Here is a 13,695-nt window from a genome sequence, read left to right as displayed (position 1 = left end):
GCTGGTCTTGAACTCCTGACCTCAGGTGATCCGCCCACCTCGGCCTCCCAAACTGTTGGGATTACAGGCGTGAGCCACCTTGCCTGCCCGATATAAGCTTTTCATAGATGGTCCTTATTATTATCTTGAGGTAGGTTCCTTCTGTTTCTAGTTTGTTGTTTCTATCGTGAAAAGGTGTCAAATCTTGTCAACTAACTTTTCTACATCAGTTGAGATGATTATGTGGTTTTTGTCCTTCATTCTGTTAATGTGGCATATTATATTGATTGATTTTTATATGTTGCATCTCAGTAATAAATCCCACTTGATCATGGTGTATAATCCTTGTAACATACTGTTGAATTTGGTTTGCTAGTACCATGCTAATCTTCTCTGTATTGTTCCAATTTTAGCATATGCACTGCCAAAGGGAACACTCCCACAGCTTTACTTTTTAAATATGGTATAACGTAAAAATACATTAAATTTAGCCTATCAAATGAGTTAAAGACCAAGAATTCTTTTCTACATTTGAAACACACAAAAATTAAGACACACATGTGCTAGTTCTTCTGTTTATTGTTTTCTTTGAGGAATTGGGCATCACCTCCTATACAGCTTCAACCTTAACCTTAGCAAATGACTGACTGCCTCTTTGGAAGGTGCTGTGAAACAATTTGGCCTATAGAGAGCATCTGTATTTGCAGGTTCTATAACATTATACGAAACTTGTTTGTAAATAAACCTAAATTGTTTAAAATAAAGAAATATATAAATAATATGTACTGAGAATTCAGTTCTTTTCCAACATATATGCAATAATTCAAACTTTAGGGTACGTAAAATACAACACCTCATGCAGAGTAATGTGCAGAATATGCAGAGTAACAAAAATTCTCTCCTTGACCAAACTCTAGCCAGGCTCCTCTGAGCCATTTGTGGACAAGGCCTTAACAGACTTGAACAAAACTCTAACACAGTCTCTAACAGTTCAAGGTAGCATCTCTAGGATGACTCCTGCCCTGCTTTAAAGGGCCTGCCTGAAAAAACTCAGGCTGCCAAAGGAATTTACTGTTCCAGCCAACACCTTAAGATACGGCCCCTGTCTCTCAGCCTCTGTGGGAGGATAAAAGCCTAACTTCCAGAAACACCATTTAACAAACCCAGATGGGTTTCACGTGGACTAACCCCTACTTCGCACTTTTTGTAAACTTTCACTTCCCTCACTCTTCTGAGCGCCCCCTCATTCCTCTCCCCCTCCCTATTCCCCCATTTTTCCTTTAAAGTCTGAGTAACATTTGTACAAATCAAAGTTGAGTTCAGTTCGTGCTGGACTCCTCCTTACTCCATTAGTATATTACTGGTTAAAACTTGTCTCAACCGCTTTACTGTCCTGCTTTGTCTTTGACAAGAGCACGGGGGTGGATTTATTTTTCTGGCTGAGTAGAGATCCTAATGTCAGGCACTGAGGACGGTGAGGGCCGCGATTCTTTGGAGAAAAGTTCCAGGGTGCTATACCATTGGAAACTAACATCAGCTAATGGGATTTTCTGCTCTGCAACACAACTCATGGAAGTTGCTGGTTCTAATCTAGAGCTGGGAAAGGTTAACAGGTGATTACAAAATCCTAGGAGGTTCTGTCAACTTCCTGGAACAATTCCACCAGTCAGAGCCCAAACCGGGGGCAAAGGAGGAAGAGAAACTCGAAGCAAGGTGTGACCAGGGTAGACGGGCTGAAAAAGGAAACAAAATGTAACATCCTAAGAGAACGCAGGGGCCGAGTAAAGGAACTAACCCTCACCTGCAGCTCAGATTCTACGCCGGCGCCCGGAGCTGGGCCCTGTTGCCTAGCGACGGCGCATGCGCACTGACTAACGCAGCGCCCTAAACATGCATCCGCGCCTGCGCAGCGGCGGGTCGCCCAGGGTCGGGATGTTGATGTCGGTTGGGGGCTGCTGTGAGGCGCTTGGTAGCACCCAGTCTTGATACTCTCCAGTTACCCGGTAGGCGGGGCTCGGACACAAAGAAAAGATGAATTCGCAGCTGAGAGCCCTTGTCTCCGATCCTTTTTTTTTTTTTTTTTTTTTGAGATTGAGTCTCGCTCTGTCACCCAGGCTGGAGTGCAGTGGCGCCATCTCGGCTCACTGCAAGCTCTGCCTCCGGTGTTCAAGCGATTCTCCTGCCTCAGCCTTCTAAGTAGCTAGGATTACAGGCGCGCGCCACCACGCTCGGCTAATTTTTGTATTTTTAGTAGAGTCGGGGTTTCACCAAGTTGGTCAAGCTGGTCTCAAACTCCTGATCTCGTGATCCTCCCGCCTCGGTCTCCCAAAGTGCTGGGATTACAGGCGTGAGCCACCGCGCCCGGCCGTCTCCGATCTTTACACGCATTCTTCGTGTTATCTGAAGACAATCTCACGCCACCACCCAAAGCAACTGGCAGTTGACTCTTGGCAATTTTAAGCTTGTGTGGAAAGCAGCCGCCGCCCGGTAGCTCCTTTTTTATCTAGAGACACTCAGGATGTGGGGGACACCCCAGCAATGCCATCCCTCCTTTGACCTCCATAGCGCGCAGAATTACAAAGTTGAGTAACACTTTATTTGAAAAAAGGAAAAGTGCGCACACACACACACACACACACACACACACTTACATAGGCACGGGATAATCTGGAAGTATGACCAGCAACTGATAACTGATTCCCTCAGGGGAGAAGAAACTGGGTGGCTGAAGGACAGGAATGAGAAAGAAGGACAGTTGCGTTTGTTTGTATCGTTTGAAATTGTCCAGTGTGCATGTGTTCTTTTCAAATGTTTGAAGAGCCATTGGCTCCCTTATCAAAATGTAGATACCAAGGAAAATCAGGAATTTAAGAAGTCTAAGAATTCTGTAATGCTGGGTAGAATTTTCTGTACGTGTGAAACTAAAACGTCTTTTGTACATCACGGAGTCTTCCTGTTTATTTCTGGTTAGAGATCTTTGGGGGCTTGGATGGAGGAACAGGAAAAGAGGAGCCAGGCTTTTTTGGAAAATTGGCGGCGGCGGTGGCATACGGGAAACTGAAATCTTTATCTAATCTCATCCTTTGTATATTCATCTTGGATTTGCTGAAGAAAATTAAAAGGTAAATTTTGCTGTGAGCTCACTGAACTCAAACTTAAATTGAAAGGGAACATATGCTGTTTATTTTTGTGAAGGACATTAACTGGGTGTGACTGGCAGGGTTGAGACCTGAAGTTCCTCTTTTAGATAAGGAAAATTTCCCTTGGTGAGAAATCTCTATTCTGGCTATGATAGATTCCTAACCCCCAACCTTGAAAGATAACTTAAGGCTCCCTCCTCTAAGGGAAGGGCTGAAGAAAAAATTAAACAGGCAACTGTGCCTACGAAGATTTGCCAAAAAAAAAAAAAAAAAAACCTCTAGGACACTTCTCATTCGCTGGGTCAAGCCAGAGCCATCAACTTTGTGACCTAGTGAGTGGTTAGTGGATCTAGGCAAGGGTAGTAACTTGGGACCAGAGGTTAGGGATCCGAAAAGTTGAAAATGTAAAGACAAAGGCCAGAGGTTATAACTTACTGCCTCTTGGTTTGCCTTGTTTGTAAGTAGGAAGCCAGGAGTTGAGCTCCCAAATAAAATGTTTTAGGAATTGTGGTTCTTAAGTAACTCCAAAAGTCAGTACATTTACAAAGAAGTAAATGAAACCTCATAGGTAATGAAATAATGAGACTGAGCAGTGCCTGGGATTAGAAATTCCCAAACGGAGAAAAAAACACATCACAGAAGAGCCATACTTGGTAAAATTTATTAAAAAAAAAAAAAAGAAAAACAATAATTTATGCCGTTGGCAAAATAAAAGATCTTGTCAATATAAATGTTTCTTAGAAAATGTATGAAAAGATAATATAATATATATTAATAAATCAATATTAACATTACAGCAAAAGTAATAATGATTATATAACAATGGCAAGTGAACATATTTCTGGCCCTTACACAGGGCCAGATATTTCTGGAAGGTCTCTGATTCCTGCTTGCTCTAGTACAGATGTGCTCTCACTTTAAGAAAGCCTGATGCCGCTGGGCTTGGTGGCTCGCGCCTGTAATCCCAGCACTTTGGGAGACCCAGGTGGGCAGATTGCCTGAGGTCAGGAGTTTGAGACCAGCCTGGCTAACATGGTGAAACCCTGTCTCTACTAAAATACAAAAATTAGCCGGGCATGGTGGCACACGCCTGTAGTCCCAACTACTCAGGAGGTTGAGGCAGGAGAATCGCTTGAACCCGGGAGGCGGAGGTTGCAGTGAGCCGAGGTCGTGCCACTGCACTCCAGCCTGGGTGACAGAGCAAGACTCCATCTCAAAATAAATAAAGAAAGAAACAAACAAAGAAAAGAAAAGCTTATATTGAACTTCTCTTAAAAAAAAAAAAAGGAAAAAGAAAAAAAAGGAAGCCTGATGCACACAAATCTAAATTTAGGAAGTCGATCAATTAAAGGATATTTATTTGCATCACGAAATAATTCTTTACTCCCCCTAAAAATCAATAAAAAGTTCAAATAGCAACTTTTCCTAATGTGTTTAAAATGTAATTACCAAATACATGTGTCCCCAACTTCTTTCCAGTTATAATTCTATTGCATAAAGTGAGGTATACCTGAAGTGAGGCAATAAGAGAGTTGAGCTTCAGACCTGCCTGGAGAGAGTGTGTTTTTTCTTAGAGTCTGAGGAAATGGTTGGGGGCACAAATTCTCTCAATCTTTTTCTTTTCCCTCATCCTGAGCTCTTATTTTCTTGTCTCAACTGCTTTCTGGTAAACTTTGTTCACCTGGTACTTTCAAGAAAAAAAGGAGGAAATCTTACAAGAGAGAGGCAGATTAATGAATTTGTGAGTCACTTTAGCAGCGCAGAGCAAGGGAGAATCTGGGATGTGAATGAGGAGGATCTGAGTGTGGATGTGGTTGTACTTGGGGAAAAGCAGGAACAATCTTGAACTCTTGACATGGTGCATTTGAGGCCCCTCTCCCAGTAGGGCCACCTGAGTCCCTGAGGAGCCACAAGGCCTAGTCCAGCCCTCCCCAGATGGGACACATCCTCAGGAGAATGGATGCAGGCCTATTTATCACACTCCTCCTGGCTGCCTTCAGCACAATGGTAGTGCTGCTCACAGAACTCCTGGATCCGGCTGCACGCCTCCAGCATCATCACCTCGGGGACTGTGATGACCACTCGGATGAAATTCGGGTACTCAAAGCACTGCAAAAAGAAGAGCCTGTTACTTTCAGAGCAATTGAGTCTGGTACTGGACCACCCTAAAATGGTCAGGACCCTGATCCACAAGAAGTGGTACCGTTTCATCAGGGCCATCAGTTCATACAGTTGCCATGACTAGGATGCTAAGTCAGCAACTGAGTTCATTCATCTTAAAAGGACTTGTGGGACAGGCTTGATTTCCTCTCACCTAGAACGTTTGTTTATAACTTTTCTTCCCAGTATGGATGGGATTATGATGGGGGGGAGAAGCAAATTTTAAATAGGATCCATGAGACACATCAGTTTAAATCTTATCAAATGAGAAGACATTTTGTTGGAGGAGAAAAGATCAGGCTAAAAACCAGCTCAGAGCTTGCTTCTGGGGCTCTAGAAACTGTTGAGAATGTCCTGAGAGACACAGGCACCCACCGTTGCTGGGAGGCAGTGGACAGATTGCTCAGCAACTAACCGCTCCGTGAACTCCACATCGTTCTCAAATTCTGGGAAATGTTCCATCTCAATTCCAACCTATACCAACAGGAGGGAGAGGCCAACTTATCAGAAGGAGGGAGAACAGGCCAATTTCCTATGCCAGAAATTAAGGTAGGGGCTACTTTAAAAGATATCTTGGAACTGTACTACTGATCACTGATAAAAAAGAGGGCTAATACTTATGGAATTTTTCTCAGGGAAGAAAGGATATATTTTTATTAGTAATTTATTAAAGAGTTCCTTCCCGGACGCTGATAAATAAAAGCTGGAAATAGAATGCTAGTATGTCTCAAAAGAGACACTGTTGGCATTAGGGCCAGGCAACTCTTTATGGCATGAGACTAGCCCACCCCTTGCAGGATATTTAACATCCCTGACCCACAAAATGGCAGCCCCTAGTCATTCTGAAAACAAACAAAATTCCCATACGTTCCCAGATACCCTTAGGGAACCAGTATCACTCCCAGTTGAGAATTACAATGGTATGAAAAGCCTCTTATTTGTGTCTTAAATCTTCCCTGTATCTACATATATAAAATGATTCTCTGTACTGAAGAATTAAATCTTTTTTTTTTTTTTCTTTTCGGATGGGGTCTCACTCTGTCTCCCAGACGGGAGTGCAGTGGCACGATCATGGCTCACTACAGCCTCGACCTCCCAGGCTCAAGTCATTCTTCCATCTCAGCCTCCCAAGGAGCTGGGACTACAGGAGTGTGCAACCACGCCCAGCTAATTTTTTTTATTTCTTGTAGAGACAATAGGGTTTCACCACGTTGCCCAGGCTGGTCTCTAACTCCTGCGCTCAAATGATCCGTCCACCTTGGCCTCCCAAAGTGCTGGCATTGTAGGCATGAGCCACCATGCCCTGCCTAATTAAGTCATTTAAAGAGTTTTATGAGAACTGATAGAGGCTAAATTACCTCAGTGGGACAATTCAGAATAAGACAACTCCTAAACTGCTTGGCTCAGGAGGCTAGCCGGTTGTCTTTGTACCCTGCGTGACTGCCTGTGGCAATTCTGCTGAATGACTGCCCTTTGCCTTACAACATGCATTGACCTAGTGCCTGCCACCCACATACTCACCATGAGGTACATGGCCCCAGAAGGGCGGACTGGCTGGAGTCCAGGAATGGCAGCCAACGCCCCATAACAGAGATCAGCATTGGACTACAAGAGGAGGCAGGGAGAAATCAAGGATCAAAATTTAAGTAAAAGAAAAGCCAAGTCATTAAAAATAGACCCCTCATTGAAGAATGGGAACGTAGGTGTGATGTTCTGGCATAAGGAGTGAAAAAGAAAAAGCTGTATTACTTGAAGCTTTTCACCAGGGGCAGAGAGAATGGCCGGAAGTGAGAAACATGTGTGTGGATGCTTACACCGATGCCGTCTCCTAATATTGGAACATGGCTCCAGAAAGGAGAACCAATTATTCCTAATTCCACGGGCGGCATTCTCTGACTCCCAAACTCCCAAAGTGGAGGGCAGGAGCTGCCCTTACCTTGAGGAAGCTCAGAGTGTTGTGGTAAAACTCTCCCGGGGTGCGACGTAGGATGCTTTTCAGAGCTCCCTGGACAATGGTACAGGGTCCCAAGATGCGCTGACTCAGCTTCACCAGCCCATCTCGGATCTAAAAGACACCCACAAGAAACATGTTGTTTAGCTTTTCTTAAGCATCCCTGTCTTAGGGTTTCTTGTTCTGAGCTTTCTATCAGATTTTTAATCTTGGGAAGTGATGGTGTCTAGTGGCGTTCTTAGATCAGACCCTCTGGGTTCGTAGCCCAGCTCTGCCACACACGCGCTGTGTGACTGACGAGGAGAAAGAAAAGAAAAAAGCCTCCCTTGTCCCCACTGTGCTCACGAAGTAAATATATACCCTAAATTACACATACTCTTTCACCATATTGTTATCACCTCATTGCCAAAAATGTCTCTTCGGTCATGAATGAGGATCCAGCCCAACCTCCAGCCAGGAACCAGCCAGCGCTTGGCCAGCCCTCCACAGGACAGGATGGGGACATCAGTGCTGAGGGTGGCCAGTGGTTCATATTTGCAATCCGAAAACACCTGAGAAGAAGCACTTGTTACGGTTGTTTTCTTGTCTACTTTTCACTGCAATCCCAGATCCTGTGGCTCCCACCCATTTCCTTCTATCACTAGAGACAGGTCCTTGGATTAATGGGATCATCCCTACCCTGAAGCATGATTGGGATTGCAAGAGGCTTTGAAGGGGACTACACAAAGACATTTAATTCGGTATCTGGACTGGATTAAAGGAAGCCTAAAATGAGGAAACTGACCCAAGCCCAGTAATATTTACAACTCCATGAAGCTGGTTCTATGAAATGACTGTCTATAGGAGTTACAGATTTAAAATATGAGTCCACAATCCTTTATCTGAAATTCCTGGGGCCAGGTATGTTTCCTAATGCAGAATGGTTGGGCTTTAGAAAGGCCATGTAGCACATTTACCATACGTTATGTAACACTCCCAGAGCTGTCTAGGATACTACCCCTAATCAAGAATATTAACATTTCTGCCATTTTCCCCACACTCTTAACAAATATATAGATCCATAAGTGGGAAAAATAAAAATCTACAAATATCGGGTCAAATCAGGTTTTGTAACCAAATGAATTCCAAGAATCTTTGGATTTCCAAAGTTCTTTGGGTTTCGGAAAACTGGCTAAGGAATTGTGGTTCTGTATATTTGTAAAAAGTGTAGGGATACTGATTTAGTGTAATGAAACAATTAGGAGTTGTTTCCGATTATTCCACTTCTAAAGTTCCCATAAAATAATTTGAGATTATTGTAGTGATATATCCTGATCAAGACTCACCATGTCTCCATAGATCTCATCAGCTAAGATGGGGACACACTGCCGTGCAGCCACTGAAAATAAAACATGCTGAAATCAGTTTTAATGTGAATTGCTTTATCATGTAATAGTCACATAATATCATGTAATTTCCCTATCCTGTAATATTAAGAAGTTACAATTCTTAAAGAGGAAGACAAAAAAGCACAAGCAAAGTGTGATTTGCATTTCATGTTTGTGTGTTTTGTCTTCCTATTTAAGAACTGTAAATTCTTAATATACTCTTCCAGAGTGCAGAGCCTGAATTCACCATTTAAGTAACTAAGATATTTCAGACCCTATCTTCAACATGATGGGAGTGATGAAGAGGCAAGTATTATTTCTTTTTCTCCTGGGAGTGATGAAGAGACAAGTATTTCTTCTTTTTCTTCTTTTAGGCAAGGCCTACCACTCCTATGGCACAGTATTGATGAGAGACATCAGTGGAGCTCCTCACCTCCACCCCAGGCTTGGAACTTAGGGAATGACTGGTTTTTGTCATTTCACACAACAGCTGAAGGATTCTGTCCCCACCTCGTCCTCTGTGAAGTCTGCTGGACGTACCTGCCAGAATCTTCTGAAGATGACGTTTGCTGAACACTGACCCACAGGGGTTTGATGGATTATTGACAATGAGACAAGCTGTCTTTTCATCAATCAGAGATTCCAGTTGTTTCAGGTCAATTTCCCAAGATTTCTCTGGCTGGAGAGAAAGAAAGGATGAGACTAAGATGATTCTGAAACATTTAGGGGGAATCCTCACTTATCTCAAGGGTCCAATGTAAGCAATAAAGTCTGTCTCTGGCTTCAACCACCACTTTGAGACCTTCCTCTGCTGAAGTAATGGTCATATATTTTTTACAGGTTAGTAACTGAGCATTTGAGTCTAAGATTAAAAAATCATTTACCAACAAATTGTAGAGTTTGACCTCAATTCCCATAGATTCAGCCAGAGTCTTGTAGAGAGAGAAACCAGGTCTTGGAACCAGGATGTTTTGCCCTGGGTTGGCCAACACAGCTAAACAAAGTTCAATAGCTTGACTGCAGCCACTTGTCAGAATGACGTCCTGTGAAGGAAATAAAAGGTTAATTTCATTAGGGGTTCCAACAGCAATAGGAGAAAAGAAGTTGTCAGGTGGGTGAGTTGGGAGCAATTGTGAATTTCCTTTAACAAGTTGTAAGTAGTAGGAAATGTACTAAGCCAAAACTGAAAGAAATTTGTGTATGTTGATAACTATTGTTGAAATGTTGGCCACTTAAATCACTTTAAAAAGGACGGGTTGGCTGTGACTCAGCAGACTTCCATGAGAGAGCATGCTGGCCTTGGACCTTTTTCGCTTGGTTATTTATTTACTTTTGGCCAGAGATTTGAAGCCTGGCTCTTCTCTGACATACAGGTGACAGACACACATTATGTTAGAAAATGCTGACCCCACACGGTAGAGTATAGAGGGAAGGACATCATTTAAACTTGGCACTGCCATCAATTCAGTATGTCTTGGTACTTCTATCTTTCTCTCTAAATGATCTTACAGTAAATGAGAAAAGCTACAATTTTTTTTTTTAAAAAAGATCCTATTGATAAAATTTTTTAAATAATTTTTTAGTGTTCATGAGTTGTTCTCAAATGATCTTTTACAGACAATCAAATATAGGTGCTCTCTGGATCCTTTCGGCCTCCTTGAGACAGACACCACATTAAGTTGTATGGGATGGTCATTATCACACTGTAATGACATTAACTATAATCACTGATTAGTGACCCCAACTATATGAGAAGTCTTCTAATTGCTAAAGGGAAATTGTTCTCAGCTTTTCCCCCTCTGACACCCGTACTTCTTGTGGAACAGAAACAAGGAAAAGGGGATAGTTTGCCCTAAATTGCTTCAGAGCTGGTGTCTTATATAAGGCTCACCGTAGCTTCTAGGGGTGCCTCGGGACAGTGGTAATAAGAAGCAATCTCCTCCCGACTGGATAGGAAGCCTGAAAGAAAAGAGTGGAAAGTGGAGCTTTTTTGGTTTTTAGAGACTGTGTCTCACTCTGTCACCCGGGCTTGGAGTGCAGCGACACAGCCATAGCTCACTGCGGCCTCAAATTCCTGGGCTGAAGGGATCCTCCCACCTCAGCCTCCTGAGTAGCTGGGACTATAGTCGTGCTCCCCCACACTCAGCTAATTTTTGAATTTTTTTGTTTTGTTTTTTGTTTTTTTTGTTTGGTTTGGTTTTGTTTTTTTGTAGAGACAGAATCTGCGTCTGTTGCCCAGGCTGATTTCAAACTCCTGGGCTCAGGGGGCTCCTCCCACCTCAGCCTCCTGAAAGTGCTGGGATTACAGGGGTGAGTCACTGTGCCTGGCCAGAAGATGAAGTTTTCATCCCTCAACTGACAGCTATGCCCTGGAGGCCCAGCATGGGCTTCAGGCTGCCTCTGCCCCTGCTCAGAGGGCATTGTATTTAGTTCAGCTCTCAGCCACTGTGGATAAAGGAGATTCACTTCACATTTTATGTTTTACAATTTTAGAATAAGCACAAATGTATAAATAATAACAAGGAAGAGCTCCCCAAATACTCTGCACCATCTTGATTTCTGTGATTATGTTTTATTCTGTGTAATACAAGGATTTCTATTATTCCTAAATCTTTTTTAGGAACTGTATTTTTTAAGAAGTTGTAATCGCCAGGCGCGATGGCTCACGCCTGTAATCCCAGCAGTTTGGGAGGCCGAGGTGGGTGGATCACCTGAGGTCAGGAGATTGAGACCAGTCTGACCAACATGGAGAAACCTCATCTCTACTAAAAATACAAAAATTGGCTGGGCATGGTGGCGCGTGCCTGTAATCCGAGCTACTCAGGAGGCTGAGACAGGAGAATCACTTGAACCTGGGAGGCAGAGGTTGTGGTGAGCCAAGATCACACCACTGCACTCTGCCTGGGCAACAAGAGCAAAAACTTCGTCTCAAAAAAAAAAAAGAAGTTGTAATCAATGCATTCAATTCATGTGGTCCATTTTAAGTTTTTTATGTTATGTAATATTCCTATCAGTATTTTTGTACAAATTTTTATTTCAGATTATTTTTGTACAATATTTCCAAATGTTGGCTTACAAGCTTGAAGTATCAGCAGTTTCATGCCCATCATAATATTTTGCAAAATTTATGTTCAAAAAGACAACTTAGCAAGGCTAGAGGCACTATTTCATAACGTTTACTAATTTAATAGGTATAGATGGGTCTCTCAAAATTATACAAATCAGCACTTCCTTAATTACTAATGAGGAAGAACACTTTTTAAGACATATATTAACACCCGTATCTCCTTTAAAATGAAATGTTCAGAACCTTTGAACATTTGTCAAATGGAGACTTGGTTTTGGTTTTTCAGGTTAAATCAGTTTCCTAGTATTTGGATATTAAAGTCATTAGAAACTTTTTTTATAACTGAACTTTTGGTCTTGATTTTGATTTTATTTTTGTTGTATGAAACTTTATAAAATGTAAGTAATCAACCGAAAAACCACGAAGTCCCCGATATAACTCTTTAAAGTGTTTTTAAAATTTGATTTTATCATGAAACTGGGGTTTTATTCTGCATTAAGAATGTGTTTCTATGTACACATAAGGAAAAAAATGTTCAACACTGAAAGTCAGGGAATCATGTACTTTACCAAAATATTCAGGGTAGAAATTTTTAATAGATGGAGAGAATTAAACCTAAAAAGGAGTAATTTCAATCTATCAGAAACAGCCTTCTATCCTTAGTTTGACAGTCCATTTTTTGTTGTTCTTGGGTGTTTGTTTATTTGTTTGTTTAACCCTGTTAGTCTTAAACGGTAACAATTGCATTTCAATGTGCTCAGGACCATAATGAAAATAGGCCTTCAATACATAGAGAAGCAGAAATGAAGCAAAGCAGCTATTTACACAGAGCAATAAGTAAATCCATTTAGGACCTAGAGGCTCAGCAAACACGAAGCTCCTGCCAGACTCAAGGCCTTCAGATTAGAATTAGTAATGATAGGATAGGAGCTTTACTTGACAAATAAGTATGTTTGGGAGCCTAGAGGGGAAGTGCCCATATGCCAGAGAAAGCCAGGAAAGAAGTTGGACCTTGATGCCTTGTATTTAAGCATCCCGAGACCCCTTTCCCAAGTCCAAAGGACCATGTAATCTTAGCCTCTCCTTAGGAATGATGCCTCAGGAAAGTGAAGAGGATTACTAGACATTTAGTCCTGTTATAAGAGCACTAAAGATTTGGCAGTCACCAGGTATGGAGTCTCAGGAGGAGCTTACCAATGGATGGGGCATAGCCATTATATTTGCCCGAGTCCAGGGCATCTTTCATTGCCTGGGTAACTTCAGGATCTGTAGGCAGGTTTCCAAACACAGTAGGGTCCCCTTTTTATGGGAGGAAAAAAACAAAAGGAGCCAAGAGGTTATTCTCCCATGTTCAGTACTCAGACTCACCCCCAACTGCCATCTTCTCCAACCAGCCTGTGAACTTGAGAGTAGAGGAGGACAATGACAGTCCCTCAGTAGTGTCCCCAACTCACCAATGGACAGGGAAATCATGGTTTTGTTTGGATTTGGTTTCACCTTCATGTTGTCCACAATGGCTCGGATGGGGTTGAAAGTTTTGTTGGCCATGTCTGAGGGCCTCACAGACCACCTGGCCTTCCTGCCTTTCATTTTTCCCGGCACAGAGCTTCTCCCACCAATGTTGACATGCACGTCCAGAATTGAGGGGAGGTTGCCTTTGCTGCTCATCTGAATCACGTATGGGTCCATCACTAGCGAAGCCTGCGAGGGGAAAGAAGGTCCCTATGATGTTGAAAACGTAGCGCTGGGGGAGAGAGGAGCTACATTTGGACCTAAACATTGGGTGGCTTCACTAAAAGTGTCTTTCCAAACTCTATTTGTTTTTCTACTTTCTCTTGTAAAGTAGCTTTACTATGAATGAGGGGAATTTTAAGAGTTTTTACTGAGATGGAAAATAAAGCAAGAATCCATTCTACTTAAGTAGGATTTGCTACACGCATCTGCAATTCCTGTCAAAGCTTAACCATGCTCTATGTGAAACCAAGAAGGAATAACATGAAAATTGTTCATCAATCAAAGCATAGGTGCTCC

General features: G+C 42.4%; 1 protein-coding gene, 1 long non-coding RNA gene and 1 pseudogene across 2 annotated transcripts; 1 reads left to right on the top strand and 2 right to left on the bottom strand.

The window, feature by feature from the left end:
* Nucleotides 1-317: 317 nt before the first annotated feature.
* On the bottom strand, nt 318-416 carry LOC112129534 (U6 spliceosomal RNA; annotated as a pseudogene).
* Nucleotides 417-1,836: 1,420 nt separating this feature from the next.
* On the top strand, nt 1,837-9,390 carry LOC103892703 (uncharacterized). The gene is made up of 3 exons (XR_008514667.1): nt 1,837-1,982; nt 2,951-3,101; nt 8,972-9,390. It is a non-coding gene; the product is annotated as an uncharacterized LOC103892703 (long non-coding RNA).
* On the bottom strand, nt 3,327-13,359 carry TAT (tyrosine aminotransferase). Its single transcript, XM_002826608.4, has 11 exons — nt 13,119-13,359; nt 12,859-12,963; nt 10,489-10,556; nt 9,482-9,640; nt 9,138-9,276; nt 8,556-8,608; nt 7,629-7,781; nt 7,216-7,344; nt 6,801-6,884; nt 5,655-5,753; nt 3,327-5,228 (listed from the first exon to the last, which is right to left on the bottom strand). The coding sequence occupies exons 1-11, from the start codon at nt 13,351-13,353 to the stop codon at nt 5,088-5,090; spliced, it is 1,365 nt and encodes a 454-aa protein (XP_002826654.2). The 5' UTR covers nt 13,354-13,359; the 3' UTR covers nt 3,327-5,087.
* Between the last annotated feature and the right edge of the window lie 336 nt (nt 13,360-13,695).

The sequence above is a fragment of the Pongo abelii genome, chromosome 18, assembly GCF_028885655.2.
Source record: "Pongo abelii isolate AG06213 chromosome 18, NHGRI_mPonAbe1-v2.0_pri, whole genome shotgun sequence".
In the NCBI taxonomy this organism is placed as follows: domain Eukaryota; kingdom Metazoa; phylum Chordata; class Mammalia; order Primates; family Hominidae; genus Pongo; species Pongo abelii.
Note: the sequence above shows the minus strand (reverse complement) of the source record. Positions and strands in the feature narration are given on the sequence as shown.

Bases quoted from the DNA above. Each gene is read 5' to 3' on its own strand.
- TAT (XM_002826608.4), bottom strand. From the start codon at position 13,353: ATGGACCCATACGTGATTCAGATGAGCAGCAAAGGCAACCTCCCCTCA. The intron at 7,782-8,555 runs GTGAGTCTTGAT...GCTTCTTCTCAG, and splicing joins ATGAGATCTATGGAGACATG to GTGTTTTCGGATTGCAAATA. The intron at 5,754-6,800 runs GTGAGTATGTGG...CTGTTGGTATAG, and splicing joins CTGGGGCCATGTACCTCATG to GTTGGAATTGAGATGGAACA.